Source organism: Notolabrus celidotus, chromosome 14 (genome assembly GCF_009762535.1).
Source record: "Notolabrus celidotus isolate fNotCel1 chromosome 14, fNotCel1.pri, whole genome shotgun sequence".
NCBI classification, from domain to species: domain Eukaryota; kingdom Metazoa; phylum Chordata; class Actinopteri; order Labriformes; family Labridae; genus Notolabrus; species Notolabrus celidotus.
In genome coordinates, this window is record NC_048285.1 from 16,584,993 (window position 1) to 16,610,167 (window position 25,175).

The 25,175-nt window shown below is 39.1% G+C and overlaps 3 protein-coding genes across 5 annotated transcripts; 2 read left to right on the forward strand and 1 right to left on the reverse strand.

Moving 5' to 3' along the window:
• Positions 1-2,258: 2,258 nt before the first annotated feature.
• Positions 2,259-7,957, forward strand: trappc4 (trafficking protein particle complex 4). The gene is made up of 5 exons (XM_034700969.1): positions 2,259-2,484; positions 4,347-4,521; positions 4,917-5,020; positions 5,266-5,392; positions 7,695-7,957. The coding sequence occupies exons 1-5, from the start codon at positions 2,310-2,312 to the stop codon at positions 7,771-7,773; spliced, it is 660 nt and encodes a 219-aa protein (XP_034556860.1). The 5' UTR covers positions 2,259-2,309; the 3' UTR covers positions 7,774-7,957.
• A 969-nt stretch (positions 7,958-8,926) lies between these two features.
• On the reverse strand, positions 8,927-17,520 carry slc37a4a (solute carrier family 37 member 4a). Its single transcript, XM_034700968.1, has 9 exons — positions 17,502-17,520; positions 14,134-14,297; positions 13,733-13,965; positions 11,261-11,504; positions 10,679-10,837; positions 10,497-10,582; positions 9,650-9,763; positions 9,400-9,538; positions 8,927-9,152 (listed from the first exon to the last, which is right to left on the reverse strand). The coding sequence occupies exons 2-9, from the start codon at positions 14,279-14,281 to the stop codon at positions 8,986-8,988; spliced, it is 1,290 nt and encodes a 429-aa protein (XP_034556859.1). The 5' UTR covers positions 14,282-14,297; positions 17,502-17,520; the 3' UTR covers positions 8,927-8,985.
• Positions 17,426-25,060, forward strand: cfap45 (cilia and flagella associated protein 45). 3 transcript variants are annotated; one of them, XM_034700965.1, is made up of 12 exons: positions 17,426-17,847; positions 18,015-18,125; positions 19,343-19,461; positions 19,841-19,985; positions 20,095-20,262; positions 20,407-20,585; positions 20,776-20,905; positions 21,020-21,166; positions 21,249-21,362; positions 21,472-21,665; positions 24,566-24,790; positions 24,887-25,060. In XM_034700965.1, exons 1-12 carry the CDS (start codon positions 17,845-17,847, stop codon positions 24,951-24,953), a joined length of 1,602 nt encoding a protein of 533 aa, XP_034556856.1. In that variant the 5' UTR covers positions 17,426-17,844; the 3' UTR covers positions 24,954-25,060. The 3 variants fall into 3 exon arrangements, with proteins under 3 accessions (XP_034556856.1, XP_034556858.1, XP_034556857.1); XM_034700967.1 differs by having other exon boundaries at positions 19,385-19,461; XM_034700966.1 differs by having other exon boundaries at positions 17,427-17,847; positions 19,355-19,461.
• Positions 25,061-25,175: the final 115 nt, after the last annotated feature.

Below are 25,175 nucleotides of genomic sequence, written 5' to 3' on the forward strand. Positions count from 1 at the left end.
AGATTCATACCATTTTAATTTACTCACCAATTAGTTGCACAACCGTTGTACCAATTCCTCTACTTTACGCATCCTGACTGTTTTAAATTAAATTACACATTAGTTTTCATTCACGTGAAAATGATGAATAAGCCTACTTGTCAAATGATTTAAATAAAGGAAAAATACATGTCAAATAAGATTCTGAATAGGTTTTATGGGGAAAAATTCGGAAAAATGCAAAATGTCCAATGTTGTTATTAGGGATTATATTATAGGAGTTTGAATAGTGTCTGTTAAACCAAAATAATATTAGCTTTTCCATGCAGGGCTTAAATGCAGAATTAGTAGTAATTGAAAGAGGCCGGAATATTAATGTCTCCATAACGGTTCTGGCTCCGTTCCTGTTCACCCTTTACACTGCAGACTTCACCCACAACTCAGCAAGCTGCCACCTGCAAAAGTTATCTAACCACCCCGCCATTGTTGGCCTAATCACCAATGGGGAAGACAGGGAGCACAGAGAACTGACGCAGGATTTTGCAGTCTGGTGCCAGAGAAACCACCTCCAGCTCGACGCAGGAAAGACCAAAGAGCTGATGGTGGATTTCAGAAGACGCAAGCCCCCTCCTCCCACACCAGTGAACATCCAGGGAATGGACATTGAGATTGTGAAATCTTACAAGTACCTGGGTGTTCACCTGAACAATAAACCGGAATGGTCAGACAACTGCAATGCTCTCTACAAGAAGGGACAAAGACTCATTCTGCTCAGGAGTCTCAGGTCTTTTGGTGTGAAGGAGGCTCTTCTGAAGTCCTTCTTTGACTCTGTGTCTTTGGAGTGGTCTCCTGGGCATCTCTGCTGCTGACAGGAAGAAGCTGAACAGACTGGTGAAGGAGGCCAGCTCTGTCCTGGGCTGCCCACTGGACCCTGTGGAGGTGGTGGCTGACAGGAGGATGATAGCAAAGCTATCTTCTCTGATGGACAACATGTCACACCCCCTCCAGGAGACCATAACAACACTAAGTAGCTTGTTCAGTGACAGACTTCTTCACCCGCGGTGTCTCTCGGAGAGATATCGCCAGTGAACACCAAACCAGCTTATATCATTTTGCAATTTCTTTCTCATATTAACAATAATAGATTAAAGCTTTCAAAATAATCATAGGATAGGTTTAGATAAGCTATCAGTATGGATAACATAATTTAAAGCACACACCATAGTGATGAAATCACTGAAGCAATTTTGTCTAATCCTTATACATGAACAAAATTGAACTTACACATTTGTGTCAGTAAAAAAATATTCTTTATGTTAACAAATGGTCCTCTATTTAATTCATAACTCATGATAAATGATAAGTGTTCAAAAAAAATGTTTTTGTTTGTTTTTTTGAATATTTAATTTTGCCTTTCAAATTTAAACACGTAGACAGAAAATAGACTTATACAAAGGACATAAAGGAAGAGAAGGGAGCCTACTGTATGAGAAGAGTTAATATTACAGACAAAATACAGACAATTGGTAGTTCCAAAATAACGATTAATATCAATAGAAATACAAAAAATAATAAATAAAAAAAAAGAATTACATTTTTTTTTTTTAAAGGCAGCACAGCTCAAATTCCGAGCTGTGGAGGACAAGACACTAACACTTACCTAGTTTATTTGGCTTACAAAATACATAACACTATTATCGGGTATCATTGGTTAATAATGACATTTACAGGGGGGTGCCTGGGATAACGATATAAGGGCAGTGTTTCGATTTTTAGACTACATAGGATCTTAACCCTTTGACAACCCCACCAAGAAAAAAGCAATAGAAATATTTTTTGTTTGCATTTCTTATTGCCTTGGGTGAGTAATAACTACAATCTTTTGTTTTTTTTCAGCAGACCCTTTATTTTTTGAAATATTGAACTCTACCAAATGGTCGGGATATCACTTAATGGTTAACGAATTAAATTTCATACAAATACCACAATAAGTGGAAAAAGCCAATTTAGAAAGAAATGAATATCAAAAAAATGTCCAGGGCATTGGACAGTCTTTTTTTCTGAAGTATGCCACAAAATATTGAGCGACTTCAATTCAACAAAGGAAATATTGCATCAAACAAGGAAATACTGCACTCGAAATTTTTCATCTTTACAAAATCAGTGTAAAAGTGCAACAACACAAATTCTCACATAAGGTAATGTACTGTAGTATAGTCAAGCCAAACTGACCCACACTCCAATCCAAAGGGTGGCGGTAATGCGCAGGGAGCTGTTTGCCAACTGCCCTAAAGTAAAAAGACGAAGAAGAAGAATACTTCGTCGCAAAGATGGGGATCTTCAGTGTGTATGTTGTGAACAAGGCTGGAGGATTGATATACCAGTATGACAACCACGTCCCGAGAGCCGAGGCTGAGAAAACATTTAGCTATCCTTTAGATTTAGTTCTTAAGCATCATGATGAAAAGGTTGTCGTTTCATTTGGACAGCGAGATGGAATCAGAGGTAACGTTTGACAACATATCGGAGTTCTTTTTACTAGCTAGCATTGCCACATTAGCTAACAATGCCGATCATTACTCAGAACCTATGCTCAGGACTTAACGTGTATCATGCGAAACAGTAGCTGTTCTCCAAACCACCTACTTTTGAAGGTAGTATGTAGTATTACTGTTCTGTAGGATCTGTTTTGCATTATCTCGGGTCAGGCGTCGCTGGATTTCCGGTTTCGGAAAGCGGAAGTAAACAATGACCAAGCTGATAGAAAACTGCCTAGTAAGCATCACTTATGATTTAAAAAGTTAAGAGGTGGTTTATATTGAATTTAATGATTTTCACGGCACCTAAACACTGAGTGTCGCTCGTCATATACGGATAAAGTAGAAGCGGAATGGCAGCATGTGCATTGTGAGACTCGGTACGCGAGGGAGACTTGTCCGCTGCACACTGGGTGCGTCAATAGACTGTATAAAATAAGGTGCGTCTCAAAGCTCTAAACTTCCATCCTCGCGTCGTTCACTCGCGTCTAATTAGTCCCACCCAATACAGCTGCAAGGAAATGAAACGAGAGGAGAGAGGGAACGAGGAGATTTGTGTTTAGAGAAATGAGACGTCCTTTCCTCCGGAGCGTCACGTGAAGCGACGTCGGTTTTTGATGACGGCTTTAACAGCTGTTTGTGTCTGCACACATGTTCACTGTAATAACTCTGATAAATATAAACAGTATCAGGGCTCTGTCTCTGTGTTTACATGTTTAACACACACCTGCACATGAAGAGAATCTGCTCTCTGTTTATTCTGTGTCCTGGATACAGATAGATTTATCTTCTTATCTTTAAAATGCCTCATTATTAAATTATTTATTAAGTTAAGGGGAAAATAAATGATGCACCTCTTTTCAAACCCCATGCTCATTAATGATCAGCTTCATATGAAACTATATTAACCTGACAGGAAATATAACAAGTGTTTTTACTAACAGACAAACTTTTACTGTCAGACTTCTCTTCATGAAGAAAACGAGATCAATCGAGGAAATTAACAGGAGGAATAACTGATCATTGATATATATTCTATCTATGATTAGGCTCTATTACTCTATTTCATTAGACAGTGAATCTGAAATAAACAATCAGATGTAACATAATCCATCCTCTGTTCTATTTAATTTATGATTTTACTTTTATGTTCAGTATTTTGTGTTTAAAACTCACATCAAACACTTTTTAATCTCAGCTCATCACATACCGACTGTTGGGAAACCAACATATGTCCAATCAGTGAGTGGTATTCAATAAAGGGGCGTGTCTGTCAGAGAAAAAACTTCCGCGAAGCCTACTCACAAGTCTCCTCGATTATCGCTCCCCCGATCAGTCTCCTCAGTCCTTTCTCCCCTCTCCTCTCTCCCCCAGCAGAGTTAAGAGCTTTGGGACGCCACTTAAAATGGCGGGTCAGTATCTACTTCCGGTTCAGTGGAGGAGCAAGAAGAGAGGAGACTGAAGTTCAGAGCTTTGAGATGCACCCACTGAGAAATTTTCCCAAATTAGTACCAAATCCGGGTAGTTTTGATATGCAGATTTTCCTCTTGTTCACATACTGCATACTACCTACTGAATTTTCGCCAAATCAGTACGCACTGCTAGTATAGTAGGCTGGTTTCGAAAACAGCCTATAGGCCCAGTTGTACTCATCACTGTTCCTATGGGTTCATTTACAAATCTGCAATATTTAATTAATTAATAGTTTTACATTAAAAGCTGCATAACTCTGTAATTGATGTGCACTGTATTGAGCACTAGGCTGCATTACTTTCAAACCCGATATTGATGTTGGATTTTTTTTTACATTGCTTTGATGTTTTTCTCCAGTGGGCCATGCATTGCTGTCCATTAATGGAGTTGATGTGATTGGCAAGAACACAGCGGAGGGAAAAGACATCCTTGAATACTTGAAGGATTCCTCCAATTATCCAGTGTCTATTCGCTTTGGAAGAGCACGCCTGAGCTCCAATGAAAAACTGATGCTGGCATCTATGTTTCACTCGTAAGCAATATGAATATTTTGCATGACCAATGTCTGGGAAGTGGGGCTGTAGAGCCAGGTACAAGCCTCAGTTCTGATAAGAAATCAATCTAAAGCACAGCCACTGAAGTAGTTGCATCAATAATTGCTGTGAGAGGTTCCCTTTGTTGTCTATTCGCTGTCTCAATTTGTACACGTGGTAGACCTGATTAAAAAAAGAGATCTCTTGACTTTATCACATCACTTCAACATGCCAGGTCACCTGCAACTGCCAGACAATTGTTGTGACGCATTAGCCTTGTGTGGACCAGTCATGTATTTGGATGAATTTGCTGGTGTAAGTTTTGGCTGTTGTTGGTAATGGTAGAGTTTGTTCCTAAACATTAAACTGCCTGTGTTTTTGTGTTGTTCCCCAGGTTGTTTGCTATTGGTTCTCAACTGTCTCCTGAAGTTGGCAGTTCAGGGATTGAGATGTTAGAAACCGATGTCTTCAAACTCCACTGCTTCCAGACTCTCACTGGTCAGTAATGTGATTTAATGCTACTATAAGTAAACAAAAAGTCTAGATGCAATATCTGTTTTGTGTCTGTCATGTGTGATAGTAAAAAGTAGAGACATTAATATTTAGTGGCCCATGAAAAATTTGACCGTCTTTAACATCCTAATAAGACAAACCCCCAAAAAGCCTCATTCACATTTATGTTTGACATATCTATTTTTGAACAGGTTTCTTTTTAACTTGATGATTCAATCTTGATGTTTCAGGGATAAAGTTCATTTTACTGGCTGACCCTCGACAATCTGGCATTGATGCGCTGTTGAGGAAGATATATGAAATATATTCAGATTTTGCCCTCAAGAACCCATTCTATTCTCTGGAGATGCCAATAAGGTAATTAAGAGCATGTTTTTGTCTGTATTATATTGCTTTTGAGTGTCTTACTCTTAGGTGTATGCCCACTGCTGCTGTTTTTTGTGCTGGGAGCGCCCAAAACCTCAATTTCAGGGCACTTCTCATCAGCCTTTACTGTTCACTTAACTGTAAGGCTACGAAGGTATTCCCAGGCCCTTCTGCTTCCCTAAGAAGAGAACGCTGGGTCTGTTTTAAAATGCTCTGTATGCTTCATACTTGCTTTCATTGAATGACATTTCATCAAGAAACTGTAGAAACCATTGATAGGAATTGTGTTATAGCATTAGTAGCAGCTCTACACCAAGGTTATTATAGTTTTGCATTTTTCATTAGTTTTTATTTTTATTTCGTTTTGACTTTTTGTTTTCAATTTCAGTTTAGTTTTAATTAGTTTTTGAAGCGGGTTTGCTAGTTTAGTTTAGTTTCTATTTTTTGAAAATGCTTAGTTTTAGTTTAGTTTTTATTAGTTTCAGTATTAGTTTTAGTCTTTTTTGCCTGTGTGCCTGGCCGGGGGTTAGCTTCTGTTTCAGGGTAAGGGGCCTGGCCGCTCTCTCTTGCCTTGACAAGGTATGCTAGGTTAGCCGTCTTGTGTGAGCTTTTCAAATGGACTTTAAGATTAGTGGGATTTTCCCCCTTGAGAAACATATTTTCAACATATTTTATCACCTTCCATTGCAAGGCACTTACTCCTATCAGAGACAGTCATATTCAAAGTAATCCCAAATGGGGCTCTGCCGCTTTCTCCTGACTTTCGCTGCCATTAACGCTCTGCAGGCAAAGTGTGGACGTGTGCCTGCTTGTGCGAATGAGCCAACTGAAGTGAAACTGGCAGAAAACAAACAAAAAATTCATATCCTAAAAAATAGGGAATACTGGTGGATACTCTGTAGGATAGTACTCTCCCTGGGGTGTCGGTCAGAACACACTGGACAGGAGACAGGAGGGAGCTTTAACCGTTTAGTGAATATTCTCCTTGTACAGCACAACAGTACAGCAGACCCAATGAGGCCACAGAGGAATAGGTATGAGTGTGGTCGGAAACACATCAAATAAATACACAAACATAAGGGTGATGGTCACAATATGGACACTTAGGCTAGCATTACTGACCCTCTATAGTGTTAAATAATATGGTGACTCACTGATACATCTTTAACAATAAAATAAGCAATGAACAATAATCATTGATACAGAGATAATGATTCAGATGCTACCACTACAAGTATACTAATAATCATATCACTCTAATACCACTGCCACCAATTAACCATTAACACTTATAATGATAAATGAACAGAACAGGATCATATGGGTGATTCATAATATGAGATGACGCATGCGCTCATGGCGTCTATTTTCTCTCTCGGGAGTTTTAACACACGTGAATGCTTATGGACAGGAAAAGTCAGTTCTCCGTCTCATTATACTTACTTGTTGGGCATTCACACAGGAACGGTTATAAACAGGGCAGGTAGTCGGAGCGAGAGAGTTCGTCTCGATTTAATCCCCCTGCAGTTCTGCCTCGCTGTGAGTGCGCGCGCCCGTCAGCTGCAGGCTCCGTTCGGCGCGCTCCCGCGCAGATGCAGAGAGCAGAGAGCAGAGACGTCCATCCGATCAGTCTCTGACTTTATTACATATCCACTCAAAATACTGAGTTTAAGACGAAAACTAAAGACATGTTCTCTATCATTTTAGTTTATTTTAGTTAGTTTTGTAAACTCACAATACAGTTTCAGTTAGTTTTCGTTTTTTTGTGAAGCCTCGTTTTTATTTTTATTTCAGTTAACGAAAATGTTTTTTCACCTCTCGTTTTCGTTATTTCGTTAGTTTTCGTTAACTATAATAACCTTGCTCTACACCCGAAAATTGTACCTAGGAAAAACGAGTGTGATAACTTTTCTCATCCGTACAGACCCCCGCCATTGTTTTTGACAAAGTTGATTTCAGAAGTCCGCCCTTCTTGATTCTGATTGGTTGGTGATCAAGGAGTGACATTGATGAGTGCAGCAGTGTTCCAAAATTTGAACTATTTTCAACTGAGAGCGATGAGTGCGCTGCAACAAAAATCAGCCAACACTTAGAGCGTTTTTGCGCTGAGGGCTCTGAGCACTGAAAATACTGAATCACATTGAGTTTGAATAGAGAAGGCGCTGCCAGCGCAAAAAATGGCAGAAGTGGACACAGCACCTCAGTATTTGATTCATGTCAGTACACTTCAAGTAATATACTTTTTCCAATACTCACAAATGTAATTGCTTGTGTTTTATTATATGATTTTCAGGTGTGAACTCTTCGATCAAAATCTAAAGAGTTCACTGGAGATTGCAGAGAAAGCTGGCAACTTTGGAGCTGGATCTTGAACCACAGAAGTCAAGAGGAAATTGTCCGTTATGTAAATATTCAGCCAAGCAGATTTACAGACATCTTAAGGGGATAAAGTTGATAAAGTATAATATGTGTAATTTCTTTGTTTCTCTCTCTAGATTGGAAATTAACATTATGTATAAACACTGTTTTTTCAATAAATTATGTGAAGATTGCATACAGCCTGGAAGTAAAATCTTTTTTTTTTATGTGCTGAGGACTTCTCCATATTTTTATATAGAAATAGTCTATAATCTAACTTAAGTCTTATGGACAATGAACAAAAACTATGAAGGTAATACAAAAAAAGAAGTATTGTTTATTCAAGCCTTTGACAACACATTTAACTTTCATCAAGACAGTGAGCACTGTGTTATACTTGTAATAATCATTCTCAATTAAATATTAAAATGTTTTTTCTTAACATGGTCAATTCATAATGTACTGTTAATGTAATGTGCAGTAGTCTACACTCGCTTACTGAGTTATAGATGCCATGTTTACACACTGAAAAGTCATTCTGACTTGAGTTTTTCAGTGTAGGGTATAACAAGATTATAAGATTATGCCAGGTCTGTGAAGCCTGAACCCAGAGTTTTCCAGGCCACGAAACTGGCTCTTGTTTAACCTGGCTTAATCACCATGGTAACTTACCCTAAACTCATAACATGGTCAGGATCAGTGTAAAACCAAAAGAGTTGTGGTGTGTGTATTTGTCACATTAGAAATAAATGGGAGGCACTCAGCGTGTCTCTTGATAAAATCAATATGTTACAAAATAATACTTTCTGCTGGATTCCTTTCCTGGATTGTATCAGCAGGGCTGATTTTTACTGCTGTAACTTTAATATATTCCTCATCTTTTCTCATTATGTCATTCTGTCTGAAGCTGATAACCTGTCACTCTTTTTGCACAGAAGCATCACATGACATGCTTAACGCCTTCTTTCATGTAAGTGTGTACAGAGCCTGTGTTATCACAGAAAGTTGATAACCAGTTTCAAGCCAGCTTCTCAAAGAAGGCTTGGGTATGAGCTTATTTTGTGGTTTTTGAAGAAAAGAGCTCAACTTCTCAGCGCTTTCAGTTGTGTTTATGTCCTGTAGGACGGACCAAGAAAATACTTTTGTTTAAAAAATGAAGTAAATACATAGATTGCTCATAGTTTTAAGTTTTCGTCTGGGTTTGAAGGATGAGATATAGTCATGGTTTAATCCGCCTTCTTTGAGACACGACCCATCTTTGTCCGAACGTTGCGTAGCAAGAAGAATCCAATAGCGGCAGCACCACATGTGATTTCTGCTACCCAGAAGGCCATTTCCCAGCCATGGTGCTTTGCAATGGTGCTGAATGGCAGCCCGGACAGGAAGCCTCCAACTGAGCAGATCATAAAAAAAGATATGGTCATTCCAAAGATTAGGTAATATAAAAAGAGTTATTTTATTTAAGCCTTAACCTGCTCCAACAAGACAGTATTGGTTGTGCACTGGTAATACAATACATAAGCTAAATAAAACCACATAAATAGTATTAGAACAGGTAAGCTTTGAAATGGTATTGAATTATTAGTAAAACAGCATTCAGCAATTAGTAGCCACAAAGAAGAAGAAAACCATAAACTTACTGTTAGCCATCAGTGCAACAATAGCATGAGATGTGCCGCAGTATTTGGAAGGAGCACTCTCATTGGCTATGACTCCAAACAATGCTATTGGCCCATAGGAGGAGAAACCAAAGGTAGCACCCAGGCTGAGTATCCATACCTGTATATAAACATTTTTGAGAATTATAAAGTCTTACATGCAGTGTGCTCTGTTAAAAATATCTTTATTACTGATTGTGTTCGTATAGGGCGTCAGTGTTTAAGGGAATACCATTGAGCTGTCTGGAGTTACTGTGACTCTGAAAAGGTACATGGACACAAACATTCCAGCCATCATGCAGATCAGGATAAAATGGCGAGGATTGCCATAGATCCTCACGCCTTGCTGCACAAAAAAATACAGAAATAAATCAAATCATTTAGACAAGATTATTTTGCTAATTATAAGCAGAATTTTCTGGCCTGTCTATGTAAATGCTGCAAAAATTCACTTTAAGCCTTCATATTTTTTTTTTTTTTTATTAAACTTTATTGTACCAGGATTATTTTCATTGACTTTGGTCATGGCAGATGGCTGTCTAACATGAGTCTGGTTCTGCTCAAGGTTTCTGCCTGTAACTAGCTAAATACTGCACGGTGCAATGCTCATGGTGGATTAAGATGAGAAAAGATCAATTCCTGTCAGTAAGAGTGGATCGTATCCTGTCTTGATGTTGGGTTTTTGTTAACAATATAACATAGAGTAAGGTGTAGACCTGCTATGTTTGTAAAAGCGTCTTCATATAATGTTTGATGGGATTTGGCGCTATACAAATAAAGATTGATTGGTTGAATGATTGACATATGACATTTCTTTTACAAGAGAGTCTTGGCAACAACAGCAGCATTTCATATTATAGACCATTGACTTACACAGGCTTAAATAGCATCAAACAATGAATTAGCTGTGTTCAGCAACATTATGTGGGGAAATAATCCTACATTTTGTTCAATCTAGTTTAGGTTGACTCTTTAGCTCATAGCAAAACGAGAGACCAAAATATTTTGCCTTCATCACATACAGCACATTAGTGTTGGAATGTGCAAATTGATATAGGTGTGTGCTGTATGTAACTTACTTTGGCCACAGCCTTATCAGAAAAGTATCCTGCTGCAAGACTGCCCAACAGGCCTCCAACCTCCAGGGCACTCATGTATGAGCTACCTATGGAGAAGAACACGTTGATCACAAGGAATAATAAGTAAGTAATGTATTCTCTTAAGAGAGATTAAGGTGTCTTCTGTGCCCCTAGTTTTCTACCCATAAGTGTAGACTGGCCCTTGTCTTGAATGAGGAACAGCTGACCCCAGTCAGTGCAGGCTGTTTTTACTCCAAAGACCACCAAGTAAGAGACAGATAGCAGCCACAGGTAGGGTGACAGCAGGAACTCTGACAGGGTGCTTTCGTCACCAGTTGATCCTAAACAGGAAGCAGGCATCAGACTCAGTATTATTGCCAATCCAGTGTTTTGCCCTATTATGCATGTATCTGAGACATTATCATTAACAGGAAACAACAGGCGTAACCAAACCAAAGTGGGGATATGATGGATCTCATCTTCAAACTAAACTCAAACTTTTGCACTTTGTTTTTGTACAAGTGTAGATGCACACACAAGTGGTATGTCAGGGGCACACTGGGTACAGAGTCCACTTAACTGCTGACCTTTAGTCACTGAATGAGGCTGTCTGAACACACACAGACACATCTGAAAGATATGCATGGTGTTAGTATGTTTGAAAAAATATGCTGTGCCTAGATCATACACTATAGAAAGTAGCTACTATGACATGCATTTGATTGATAATTTACCTTACATCTCAAAGTGAAAGGCAGTCTCACCTCCTTTGCTCTTTGTTGTTGCTACCTCTATGTTGGGCAGCCCCACCTCCTTGGGCTCATTCTTGATGAGCAGCAGACAGACAAAGGAGAACAACACACAAATCATTCCAGACACAGACAGTATCGTCCTCCAACTGTAACTCCCGGCCAGCACCGTAGCAATAATGGGGCCCAGGCTGCCAGCCAAATTCATGCTGCATGAGAGAACAGCCCAGTATGTTCCAAACTGAGATGGCTCAAACCACTGGAGAGAAGAGGATACAACAACAAAACACAGTGAAAGAGTTAACAGGAAGGGTAATGGGGATGAAATGATGATGGGTTAAATTGTTGTATTGGTTTTTTGGTGTTTAGTTTTTGGCTTTGAGTTCTTTATACTATAATTTAATAGTTTTATTTTAACCTTAAAAGTCAAATCTAATCAGACAACACTCAACACTCCTGATAAGCATTATCTGAATAAGTGTTAAAAGATTTAGGACATTTTTAAATTAATATTTAAAAACAAAAATAAACAAGTAAATATAAAAAATGTATACATATATGAACCGCAGAGGACAAGCCACATCTGTTGTAGGTATTTGTACCTTGACACTTAGCTTTTTTTAAGTGAATTATGTATGTGTATATATGTAAATGGTAAATGGACTTATATAGCACTTTTTCTAGTCTTTCTGACCACTCAAAGCGATTCTTACACTACTCGTCACATTCACCCATAAAGCAAAGCATATACAACATTCACTCACTGATGGTAGAGGCTGCTATGTAGTAAGGGACCATCAGTATTAGCTAATCTCTTTCATACACATTCACACACAGCTGAACAACAGTGGGAACAATTTAGGGTCCAGTGTCGTCTTCGGACACTTCTGCATGTGACTGCAGGGGCTGGCATCAAACCGTCAACTTTTCAATTGATTGACGACCGTCTCTACCAACTGAGCCACAGCTGCTCCATACATATTTATCAATATATATACTGATTTATATAATCGATATATATATATATATATATATCAATCTAAGGTAATGAGAATAGAAACCGTTTCCTTTAGGAAAGTTGGGACCTCAACAGCAAAAAAAAAGCCCCAACAAGAACCTACGGAAAACATCTAAAGTGTATGAACATAAATGCAAGCTTCAAAATACAATATGAAATGAGAATTAAGTAAATAATGCTTAAAGTTTAGGTCATTCAAAGGTGGGGAATTGAGCCTTCTTATGTAAATCTAAGGACTTGGACTTATTTCTCTTTTCTTGAAATGACAAAAGTAACAGATGAAGTGGGGGAGGAAAGACATTGATATTAATGGTGATTGCCACGGTTTGGGTAAAAGAGGTCAAAATGTTTTCTAAATTGTTTTTGAAAATTAAAATAGGAGAGCACAACTGAGTTTACAAAAGGAAGTCAGAGGGGCAGAAACAAAAGCTCCCAAAGGCAATGGATGACAAAGTTGTCCTCCTGTTACACTAGTCAGGGTTGAGAGTGGCATGCCAGACATGAATTTTTAAATATTAGCTACCCAGTCGTGAAAAAAAAGAAGGTACGGTAGTGCAGGGCCCCAATCCCTAATTAAAATGTGTAAATGCTTTGGTCCTATTGTAAAAAAAATATTACTTTTTTATTTGTTTGATTGATCGTGTGTCTTTTGAAGAGGGGAAAGACAGCAAATTTACACTTCAATGATGGAAAAAGGTATGGGCTATAAAAATGTCTGGTGAAATTTGCCTCGCTGCCTCATTAATAGAGAAACACTTCACTGACGTGTAACTTATTGTCAAACTGGCCAAAAGGATGTCAAGGTTTGCATAATACCGTTCACACAATTTTCTGGAGTCTGACATACATCAACAGCACAAAGAGATTCTTTGACTTTACACCACTTTTTTTCCTCTCATGCTTCACTCCAAGAAGCAGGAAAATGTTTTCATTCCAGCTCTGCAAATACAAGTGAAGGCTGGAGAGGTTTTGAGAGCAATGAAAAGGTGTTGGATGGTTATAGCAAGGAGCAAGGGTACACTTGATAACTCTTGTATTAAGAACAAAGTACAGGATGAATTGCTGACCATGAAGCAAATTCCCCAACAGAAAACAGATAATCCCACTCAACCCAATCAAAGGCTCTCTTTGAAGCCAACAATGTCACCATTTCACCAACTCAAAAGCTAGTGTCAGTTATATGGTATATGTTTGATTGAAGCTTATGTATACAGAGTTCAGAAACATATTTATATTGTCAGCCCTGAAGTTTGAGTATCATCAGATTTTATTTGGATTCATGACTAGAAAATGTGCTATATATTACAGTCCATTTACCATTCCACCTTTAACCAAAATCCTATGTATTATCTGGTAAATGAGGCATTGTATTATGGTGCCACTGAGTTCTTTCTAAGAAAGGAGAGAAATATCTTCATTACAAAGTCAGTTTAACGCAGAACTGATACATTGGCATGTAGTTTAGTTACCTTGCGCAGCACCCTGCCACAGGGAGGCCAGCCAAGACCCTGACCAAGGCCATTGAGGAACCACAAGGCAGAGAAGACAGTGACAGCAGATGACATGGAGAAAATCATGTTGATGCCTCCCACCATGCACAGACCAATGGAGAACAGCCATCGGGCACTGATTTGATCTGAGAGCACGCCACTGATGAACTTACTTATAGCATATGCCAAAGACTGACTGCTAGTGATCATTCCTGAGCAAAGAGAGAATAGGAGAAGACATGTTTTGTCAGGGCACCTAAAGTGAACAGCAAGATTTTCTGGACCCAAATATTTCCAGCATAAAGCACAGTTCTCCGCATTTTAAACTAATATGTAAAAACAACAGATAAGAATCATCAAGAAAATAAAGTATTTCATACCTAGGTCATCTTTATCCAATTCAATTTCTTGCATCAGAGAGGGCATCACAAAGGAGAAAGTCTTTCTGTTAAAGTAATACAGTGTGTAGCCGACAAACATTGCCAGAAATATAGTGACTCTGTAGTATCCATAACTTGCCGACGCCATGACTGCAGATATAATCCTAAGAGAAATGAGAAAGCTCAGGGAAGTCCTGCTCTCTGATAGACCTCTACTGCTGTGCCAGTGAACTTTGCTTCAGAATCCACTGTACAAGTGTGGCTGCTTGCATGAGGAGTTTCCAGCCGACAGTGAAGGTTAATGGTCAACTACGCAACCCCAATGCTGATTTAATCTGTTGTTGCCATGTGCTGCAGGCCAGCCAGATGTGATGGGAAAACAATTCAATCAGTTTTTTACATCAACACTGTATAAGATCTTTTGTTTTATCAGGCACCAATTGGGAACCCTGCTCTTAAACAATGACCTTACTGGTGTTTTCATCTGTTTGTGTCCATCTGAAGCTGTTATGGAAGTAGGCCACTGATTACTGCTATTAATGATTAACTGGGGAATCCAATATTCCCTGCAAAAACATCCCCACACCAAGTCAAGGTGTGTATGAATGATATGGATCCTGAAAAGCAAAGTACAGAGACAATATATGTAGTTAAAAAGAGACTTTCACAGTAATTGTTGCTAGTAGGAAGAGACGCTGCGTGAGCACAATGCTTATGGTACATCAGAACATTGGCTAATTTGGGTGATTAAAAAAAAAGATTAGGCTATACTATGTGAGCTTCAGTAGTAACTGCAATTACAGGGTTGATTATGGGGCACCGTTTGTAAAGTTGTGCACTACATTTTTTTTTTTATTTAACATTTATATCAAACATTTGACATCAAGATTTAAATGTAACATTTATATTTAACATGTATATTTAGCTTTTAGATTTAACAGGGATTCTTTTTATTAAATATATTTGTCAAGACAAGAATAAATGTGAAAAAGATCACAAATTTTGCTCTAAATGTGATTAAAAAAAGTGACTTTTAAAATTTCAAACTAAGTTTTTATAATGTTTTGTTGCTAAATGTGGAGAAATGTTGCTGTTTTGTTCAGTGTGCACAACTTTACAAAGCTGATTTTTGGTTGAAACAGGTAAACTAATAAATATATTAGATAAAGTTTTGTGACACATTGATGAACACATAATCACATACAAGAGGCCACAACAAATTCAACAATAAAAACACACTGCAAGAGTGCAAAACAACTGTGTAGAACAATAAATCCAAAAACACACAGAGAACACTTGCTAAAGGTAAACACTATATATATCCAGACTTTACAACGGAGGTGTTCAAGGCCTGTGGGACATTCAGTGGAGCGATTTTTAAGTGATGCTGTTGAAGTAACTGAGAGTCGTAGCTGACTTTAACCACACCTAAAAGGGGTAACTTTAGCATTCTTGGCTCTGCTGCTGTTTCCTTTTTGTTTTACAGAGGTTTGGCTCCCCCTTTATGTTGGCTATGTCTTGGTTTCATTGTAGTAGTGTGTGGCTTCCTGGTCCTGTCCTTCCAGACCAGGACTCCACCCAGCTGGGATTGCAATTAGTGATGTGTCATGATCAAAAGCTGCGGCTCTGAGAGACGATGCTTTATAGTGAATCAGATGAGCCGGCTCGCATCGAGAGAGAGCCGGCTCCCAGTTTTTTCCTGCTTAACTCTCACAGTGCTCAGGCCCAGCGCTGCTCACAGCAGAACTTTGTTTTGATTGGTCAGCATTGCGGCCATGCGGCCAATCACATGTGAGGATATAGGATACAGGTGATGGAGGGAAGGCTGTGTATCATGGCTACATCTGTTCCTTCCGAGAGAGTGTTCTCAAAGGCAGGGCAAATACTCACTGAGAGGAGAAATCGGATCAGCCCATCCAAGTTGAGGCATCTGATCATTCTCAATGCCAACCTGAGAACATTAATAATGTTTGCTCAAGTTTGGTTCTGGTTCTGTTTGCTTGATTTTGGTTCTTGTTTCTGTTTACTTGAGTTGGTTCTGGTTCTGTTTGCTTGAGTTGATTCTGTTTGCTTGAGTTTGGTTCTGGTTCTGTTTGCTTGAGTTTGGTTCTGGTTCTATTTGCTTGAGTTTGGTTCTGGTTCTATTTGCTTGAGTTTTGTTCTGGTTCTGTTTGCTTGAGTTAGTTTTGGTTCTGTTTGCTTGAGTTGATTCTGTTTGCTTGAGTTTGGTTCTGGTTCTGTTTACTTGAGTTTGGTTCTGGTTCTGTTTACTTGAGTTTGGTTCTGGTTCTGTTTGCTTGAGTTGGTTCTGGTTGAGTTGGTTCTGTTTGCTTGAGTTTGATTCTGGTTCTGTTTGCTTGAGTTTGGTTCTAGTTCTGTTTGCTTGAGTTGGTTATGTTTGCTTGAGTTTTGTTCTGGTTCTGTTTGCTTGAGTTGGTTCTGCTTGAGTTGGTTCTGTTTGCTTGAGTTTGGTTCTGGTTCTGTTTGCTTGAGTTTGGTTCTAGTTCTGTTTGCTTGAGTTTGGTTAGTGACCTGCGTCCTGAGGGGAGTGGGATGAGGTAGGTGTTTAGTTGATTTGTGATGTCCCGTTTTATTGAGGTTGCGATGCGTATGATGGCCCTGTGATTTAAGTCTGTGAGGTTTGGTGTGGGGAGACCGATTATTTTAGAAGCTGTGGTGGTGATGCGTGTGAGTTTGGCCTTGTTTTTAACAGATAACATGTTGAAGAAGCAGGTGGAGCAGTACAGGAGAATGGATTGAGTCAGGGGGGCAACATATAGTCCTTTGGGCCAAGTGTTGGCCCCAAGTGTCTCCCTTGCCCGTTTTACCCCACAGCATATGTAGCTGTCTTCAACTATGAAGCTGTGTGGTTATGTTGATTGTACAATAATAATAAAAAAATCACTTGTCTTTTAAACCTTGTGCTGGTGTGTGATTCTGTGTAATATATTGTCAATATTTTTTCAAGGGTGTATTTTTTCAAGGGTGTATAATTAAAAAATAAAAAAGTAATGCTTGTTCTTATAACCCTATTCCAATATTTATACCCTCATGCCCTCGCGCTAGAGTGCCCTCTTAGAGTACATGAAACATTGCCCTCTAGAGCCCCCTAAATGTATAAAATGTATAAAGTGTATAAAATGTAACAAATAGTGAATCAGTCAATACATTATTAAAAAGTGCCACCTGGAATCCTCTTTGTTGGATTGAATCTACGTCATCTGCGTTCATGTGAGCGCGCGCACAGCAACTCTTGGTTCACTTATCAGATTAATACCCAGCTCTGTAGGGTCGCTGTATGTGATTTTCTTTGTTAGGATCAGTGAAGCTTAGATAACGAAAATATACCCGGTGTGTCTTGGACTTACTTCGTAGTGTAGGAATCAAGATGCTACTTCCATACAACACAAACATTCGGGTTACCATAAATAAATACAAAAACGGAAGTGTTGCGTAACATAGCCTCACCTCCATTTTGCCATGGCATTCGTTCCCATGGTTACAGACAACAATCATTTCGACTGTTCCATGGAACATACAAGGACGTGCGTTCTAATATTGAAACAGCGACATTAACATATTTTGCTCGTGTTATTTTGCATTGCAACACAGCAAAAATTGATTCAGTCATATTAAAATAGCAGAAAGAAGAATAAACTTTCAACCACCCAATTCATTTTGAAGTGTTTTCAACACCAACAAGCAAGGATCATGGTAAGTTTTTTTTTTGTTTAACATTGCAGTTGTAAGAGAAAATTTGGTATCAATACCATTTAGCCTGCATATTTTTTACTTATTTATCCTTGCTATTTACACGTTTTCTCAGTAATTTCATTAATGCAATTTACTGTATTTGCACAATATTTTGTTAATCCATGTAGACACAGGGATCAAGCTCTAAGTCTTCAAGGGGCAGCTTTTATACCCGCCGGTATCGTACCCAAGCCCCAACCTCACAGGTAGATGAAACCCTGTTCGGGGGCCCAACAACGGTGAGTTTTATACATATCATAGCCAGCCCTGGAAAATGAAAGAGCTTGAAAGCTTTTTTCTTTTGTTAATTTCAAAGTGCAATATTTCCTTGTGTATACCAACAAGTGTATTGCTATGATATGGTAGTGGTATATTACAGTTTTTCTCGATTGTTTACACACATTTTCTGAAAGCATGCATCATACTCTCAGAACTCTACACACAAATAAAAAAAAAACACACACACACACACACAATGGGCAAAACCCCTCAGTTCTCTTGCAAAATGAAACTTTACATTCAAAACAATGTTATTTCTTCTGAAAATGGTATTTTGTTTTCAAATGACACACACAAACCACCATATGAAAAGACATTTATAAGAACCAGTTGAACACTGATGTGCTCAATGTAAAACACTATAATGAATGGAAAACACTTCTTCTCCATTCACCTTAATGACTTAGGCCTTTTTTTTCTTCAGTGTTACACTTACTACAGACAGTACATACATAAGTGTGTTGTAAAATATTTTAGAATATTGCTTTTATACTCAAAACACACAAATACACAGAAACAAATATATTGTATTTCCCCCAAAAAAACTGTGTACACAGTGTACATCCCAACCAACACAAAGTTGCACATACAGTGGTCTACATACAAAACAACTGAATAATAGACCGTATACAGTTACAGTAAATAAATAAAATAAAAAAAACTATGCTGCATCCTCTCTTCTGTTTCGGTCTGGCCACAGCACCTCATCCACATCACAAGCAATGTTTGCCCTGGCCAAGCAGCGGATGGAAATAAAGCTCTGATTGCTAATTGTAAAACTGTGTGACAGGTGTTTGCCCATGTGATGAGTCAGTGTGCATAGTAGGGCAATTAACTTTAGAACTTTGAATGACAGTGTGTTCCTTCTGAAAGCAAGAGATTTTCTTCATGAAAATTGTGCCAAATGCAGAGAATTGTGTGAAGTGTTTTGAAAAAAGTGTGTTTTAGAACTGCAATTTGAGTGTAAAGCAGGAATTGTGCTTGTAGTTTAGTAGAATTGGTTCAGGGGGTTGGTGCATGGGTTAGATGTTGTGGTCATTGTGTCTCAACTACCAGTATTTGTGTGAAAAACAATCGAGAAAAACTGTAAAAGTAGTTTGAATCATCAGTGAGTTTTACTGAAAGAGTGTATAGATGGTGCATGATGGGTGGGTTTTCAGATGTTGCAAAATAACAGTTGTCATCACAGTTGGACCATCGTGTAAACTCTGCTTTCAAGGCCAAGAACTTGACTCAGCAGAAGCAAGATGGGGAAATTGTTCAAATTGTAACCAAAGACCTCATTCGTCATCTCAGGTGAGCTAACCTCACTTACAAACTCCAAAGAACGTTAGTTAGTTAGTACAAGTTAGTCTATCTATCTATCTGTCTGTCTGTCTGTCTGTCTGTCTGTCTGTCTGTCTGTCTGTCTGTGTGTTTGTGTGCACATATGGGTAGCCATGATACAGTGGATATCAAAAGTCTACACACCCTTGTTAAAATGTCAGGTTATGTGATGTAAATTTAATGAGACCAAGATAATCATGTCAGAACTTTTTCCACCTTTAATCTGACCTATAACGTGAACAATTAAATTGAAAAGATGTACAATCTTTGAGGGGGAAAAATAAAAAATAAAATAATTTGGTTGCTGTATATACAGTACATACATGAAAACAACATTTCATCTTGCCAGGGTCCCATTGAAGGATCCCTCAGGGGAGTTCATTGTCCTACCATCAGCTGAGTACGAGCGGATTGTCTCTATGTCCGAAGTTCTCACAAAAGAGGAGAGGGAGGGCCTGATGGAGGCTTTCCAGAGGAAGAAAGAGGAGGAAATTGTAAGAAAAAAAAAACATTACAGCCTATCAACACTGTCATTAACTTACAGACTTGCAGTAAGACATCAAACCCTTCCCTTTTTTTTCTTTTAATACACCCCTCACCCAGAGAGCAGCACAGGACAGGAAACAACAAATCCATGAGGCTTACCTGAAAAAGGATAAGAAGGGACTGACTGAGCTGGAGCTACAGACTCAGGCCAGTGCAAAGTGCTTGGTAGAGCAGGCCAATGCCTTAAGAACTGAACAAGAGGAGGAGATCAAAAAGCTCAACACGGTAAAAAGCACTTTATATGGACCACACAATTTTAAAAGAAGTGTCTGAAAAGTGGACCACCATTCACATCACAAGCACAATCATATAATTATTTTAATAAGAATCTCATCTACATATTACTTGTGTGTGTGGGGGTCTCCAAAGCTGATTCTGGGTGCTCAGTGTCAAGCCACACGTGATGCCCAGATCAAAGAGAGGAAACGGATCCAGACAGAGTTGTCAGAGGAGGAGAAGCGCCTAGATAACATGATGGAGGTAGAGCGCCATAAGGCATTGGAAACCATGGAACAGATTGATGAGCTGCGCAAACACCAGAGAATGAGGTGAGGGGAATATTACTAGCAAATACTCGTACTACAGGATTTTTATGTGGACCTTAATGAAGGTTTCTTTAAAAAGTTTAACAGATGCTTTTTTTTTTGTTCAGTTTACGACTACTGATAGATCGGTATTAAAGGCAAGCAGCTTCTAGTTAACTGTAATCATGTATTTTGTCCCTGTACTACATTCCAGTGGGATGCAGGAAATTTACAACCAAATTCTTCAACGTCATGAGGAAAGGCAATTACTTGAGGAAATGAAAGAGCAGGAAAAACAGCATATACAAGAAAACCTGAAGAAAATTAACCTGGACGACCAAAAGGTGCAACCCATGCAGAAAACAACAACCATTGAAAATCAGAGCATTTACAGAATACATGCTCAGACTTCAATGAAACAGTGTTTGGATATGAGCGAGTTTCTTGTCTTCTTTCAGGCCCTGGAGAAGAAGAGAGAGGGGCAACAGCAGCTGCAGGAGGAGATCAGGTGCATTAATGCTGAGACCATGAAGGCCAAGGAGCAAAGGATAGAGGAGGAGAAACTGGCTGATATGAGAGATATGGAATACATTCGAAGCAAACTGGTTAGATATAAAGCATATGATTTCCTAATCACTGAACTCCTAAGGGTTTTTTTCATGCATTGACCTGTCTTGATCTATGCAGGAGCGAGAGGCAGCATATGAAGCAGATCAGAGACGCATCATGAAAGAAAAAGAGTTAGAGATTTCCAGGATGAGGGCCCAGCAACAAAGAGCAAAAGACTACATGGCGGAGCAGGTCAGAATGAAAACGACTAGTCAACCACTGCCATAGAAGTAGAGCTAAATTTATCTCTGTAACGCATTAAAATACACTGTTAACACTTGTGCATGTGTGTTTTTGGAAGGACGAGATCCGCATTCGAAGGAACCAAGAAGCTACTGACAGAGAATGGAGGAGAAAAGAGAAAGAGCTGGCAGCAAAGAAAGCACAGGAAGAAGCAATGCTAAAGGTGGCTCGCTTTGAGCAGGTTCAGTGCAAAGAGCACTTCCTGTCAGTTGAGGCTGCCCGGGAAAAAGCAGAGCTCGAGCAGATGCTGGAGTAAGAAAACCAGTGGTAGTAAAAGTGTATAGTCTTGCACAGAAATATACAGACTTAGATATTTGTTCCCATTTATTCGTGAAAAAAAACAATTCTTTAATAGATTGGGCGCTCTGTGAAAAATATATGCTCATTTTTGATTTGATGCAAGCAACATCCAAAGCTTGATCCGTAAGGTAGAAATTCTTGAAGACGTTTCACTTCTCCTCCGGAAAGGCTTCTTCAGTTCTAACCAGACTGGGGAAGAGCTCGAAGATATAAGCCACTAACAGTCGTGGGTGTGTCCAGGGGTCACGAAGGGTCCTTAGTGGGGTCGTTAGTCTAGTTCCTGACAGTCGTTCTGTACCTTCTAGCAATCGTTAACCTAGTTCCTGACAGTCGTTAGGGTGATGGGTCAGCTGTGAGTCGCTAGAGTCACATGGTCACTGGTGTGAGTATGGTCTTACTTGTTTTGACAGAAAATTCCAAACAGCATTGTATGTAGGAGACAAATGAACTAAGAATTAAGAGAAGGGTGTTCAAGCTTAACATAGATGGCCTCCTTGACCCCTCTTCCATACCAACGCTCTTCTCTGTCCAGGATCTGAACCTTGCTGACCTCAAAGGAGTGTCCCTTGTCCTTGAGGTGCAGATGTACGGCTGAGTCCTGGCCTGAGGAGCTGGCTCTTCTGTATGGCCCAACACAGAAGAGCAGTTGGTAAAGAGGGGTCAAGGAAGCCATCTATGTTAAGCTTGAACACCCTTCTCTTAACAGAGGTGGTGGACTAAGACACCATTTGTCTCCTACATACACTGCTGTTTTGAATTTTCTGTCAAAACAAGTAAGACCATACTCATCCCAGAGACCTTGTGACTAACGACTCACAGCGGACCCATCACCCTAACGACTGTCAGGAACTAGGCTAATGACTGCCATGAAGTTCTGAACAACTGTCAGGAACTAGACTAACAACCCTATTTAGGACCCTTTGTGACCCCTGGACACACCCAGCTGCCTGAGCTCATACCATTACCACACATCATGCACACACACACATATACACAGTACACTTAAAACATGAAACACACACTCTTTAACTCTTTTATTCCACTACTTTAGTTTATTTTATTTTGCTTATACTTTCTTTTTCTTTACTTTACTTTACTTTACTTTATCTTTATTTATTTACCTCTTTATTTCTCTTCTTCCTTATTTCTTTATGTATTTATTTTGGTGCCTTGGTCCACAGTATCCCATATGGATTACCATGACCTGGATGACTGAGAACCTTCAAAGACATGCTAGCAACATGTTTCAAAACAGTTGGGACTGTGGCACGTTTACCATTGTGTTGCATCGCCTCTGCTTTGAGTAGCACTCAGTAAATGTTTGGGAACCAAGGGGACAAGTTTATGGACTTTGTCTGCTCAAAAGTACGGGGTCTCCTTTGTGGTATTTTTTGTGTCACGATGTGCCAAATGTCTGTGATAAGTCATGATTGCAGGTAGGCCTATGAAGCCCCCTGACTCTTCTACTATGGAGCAATGCTTTTGAAATGTGCACAAAGTGTAATTTGGCACCTTGTTTGTGTATTATGCAAGATCTGTCCTGAAAAAGACTGTGTCTGAATGCAATTATGTGTTGCTTCAAAACCTGTGTATATTGCTTAGCATCAATAGTGCCTCCCCAGATTTGAAAACAAGCCAAGCAATGAACACTCATGCATCCCCATTGGCTTTTAAAGTGTGCTATGATAAGCCGAATGGTCCCTGCCCTTTATAGAGCAGAGCGATGTAGTCAATCAATCAATCTTTGTTTGTATAGCGCCAAATCACAATGAACGTTATCTCAAGACACTTTTACAAACATAGCAGGTCTAGACCATACTCTATGTTACATTATTAACAAAGACCCAACACCAAGACAGGATATAATCGAGTCCCCTCTTACTGACAGGACTCGATCTGATCTCCTCTTAATTCACCATGAACATTTCACCTTGCAGTATTTCGCTAGGTACAGCAGCAAGGAAAAGCTTCCTTTTAACAGGCAGAAACCTCGAGCAGAACCAGACTCATGTTAGACAGCCATCTGCCTCGACCGAGTTGGGTTTGGAAAGAGGTGTCCATCATTCTACAAAAAGAATGTCAATTTTTGATTTGCCAGACCACAGGACAGTTTTCCTCTCGCCATCTTAGATGTCCGTGGGCCCAGAGTAGTCATCATGTTTAGGTTCCTTCTTCGACATAGTGCAGTTTTAACCTACATTTGAGTGTTCAGTGACAAACTGTTCACAGACTATGGTTTTTGAATGGGATTTTTATGGTATGCAGTGATTTTGATTCAGTTATGGCTGTCTCTTTTTTACTGACATTTCTCCAGATTCTCTGAATCTTTTAATATTATGTACAGTGGATGATGAAATCCTCAAATTCTTTGCAATTGTATGCATAGGGACATTATTCAGGAGCTACTGAACTATGTCCTCACCCAGTTCCACACACAGTAAACCCCTTTTTATTTTTAATTCTGAGACTCAGCCTCTTGAATGCATTTTTTATACTCTGTGACGTTACTAACCAGACGCACCTCAACACAGTTTCCAATTCCTCCAGGTGTTTAAAATTTTTTTTGCATTACACAACTTTTGCAGTGTTCATGTCCCTGCCCCTAAAGTTTTGAAATGTGAGCATCAAATTTAAAATGAGAACATTTTTCACAAAACAATATTTTACATTTTTGTGGTCTTCACACTATTTACAATGAATTATTCGCTTTACATGATTAACCAAGATGCACCATCAATTTCTGTTTTTATCAACATTTTCACAGTGTCTCAACTGATATGAAATTTTGGTTGTATTTTACAACTAGTGATATGCTTTTATTAAGATCAGTTCTGGCTTCTTTCCCCACAAAGGGTTCAACAAGAAATCATCATAAAACAGAAGGAGGAGGAGGAAAAGCAGCGCCAGAAAGCGAAGCGTCATGCAGAGGCTCTTAGACATCAGGTAAAGGAACGAGAGTTCTCAGCCATAGCTAAACGCAGAGAGATCTTCAAGGAGGCTGGGTGCTTAATTGAAGAAGCCAGGCAGAGACGTGAGCGCCTTGATGAGATAAAAGAGAAGAAACTGAGGGCACTCAAGTAAGTATGAGGTTGATATATTGGCAGAACAAACTCTTGAATGTGCATGTGTGTTTGATAACAGAATAAACTTGGTATGTTTTTTTGAATATGCAGGGCTACAGGGCTCTCTGAGAAGTACTGCAGTGAAGTGGAAAGAAAAGCCCGGACCGACCGTCTTTGACTCAATCACAACTATAAACATTAAACATTTTATTGGGTCTCATCACAGGAGGTAGTTCTACTTAACCACTAAGTTCACAAATAATAAAGATTTCTTTGAACTCCCAAGGATTTTATCTTCTGTTCATTAAATTGTACCTCTATTCGGGGGTTACAGTCTTTAAAATAGCTCCTCTGGATATGGCTACTTCCTCTCACATAGACGTACTGCACAGGAGACTGG

Coding starts and splice junctions, on each gene's coding strand:
- slc37a4a (XM_034700968.1), bottom strand. CDS start 14,281: ATGGCGTCGGCAAGTTATGGATACTACAGAGTCACTATATTTCTGGCA. Junction 13,966..14,133: donor ATTGGATAAAGATGACCTAG/GTATGAAATACT, acceptor CTCTTTGCTCAG/GAATGATCACTAGCAGTCAG. Junction 9,153..9,399: donor TGTTGCACTGATGGCTAACA/GTAAGTTTATGG, acceptor TGATCTGCTCAG/TTGGAGGCTTCCTGTCCGGG.
- trappc4 (XM_034700969.1), top strand. CDS start 2,310: ATGGGGATCTTCAGTGTGTATGTTGTGAACAAGGCTGGAGGATTGATA. Junction 2,485..4,346: donor ACAGCGAGATGGAATCAGAG/GTAACGTTTGAC, acceptor GTTTTTCTCCAG/TGGGCCATGCATTGCTGTCC. Junction 4,522..4,916: donor CTGGCATCTATGTTTCACTC/GTAAGCAATATG, acceptor GTTGTTCCCCAG/GTTGTTTGCTATTGGTTCTC.
- cfap45 (XM_034700965.1), top strand. Junction 19,986..20,094: donor GGAAGAAAGAGGAGGAAATT/GTAAGAAAAAAA, acceptor CCCCTCACCCAG/AGAGCAGCACAGGACAGGAA. Junction 21,167..21,248: donor AATACATTCGAAGCAAACTG/GTTAGATATAAA, acceptor TGATCTATGCAG/GAGCGAGAGGCAGCATATGA.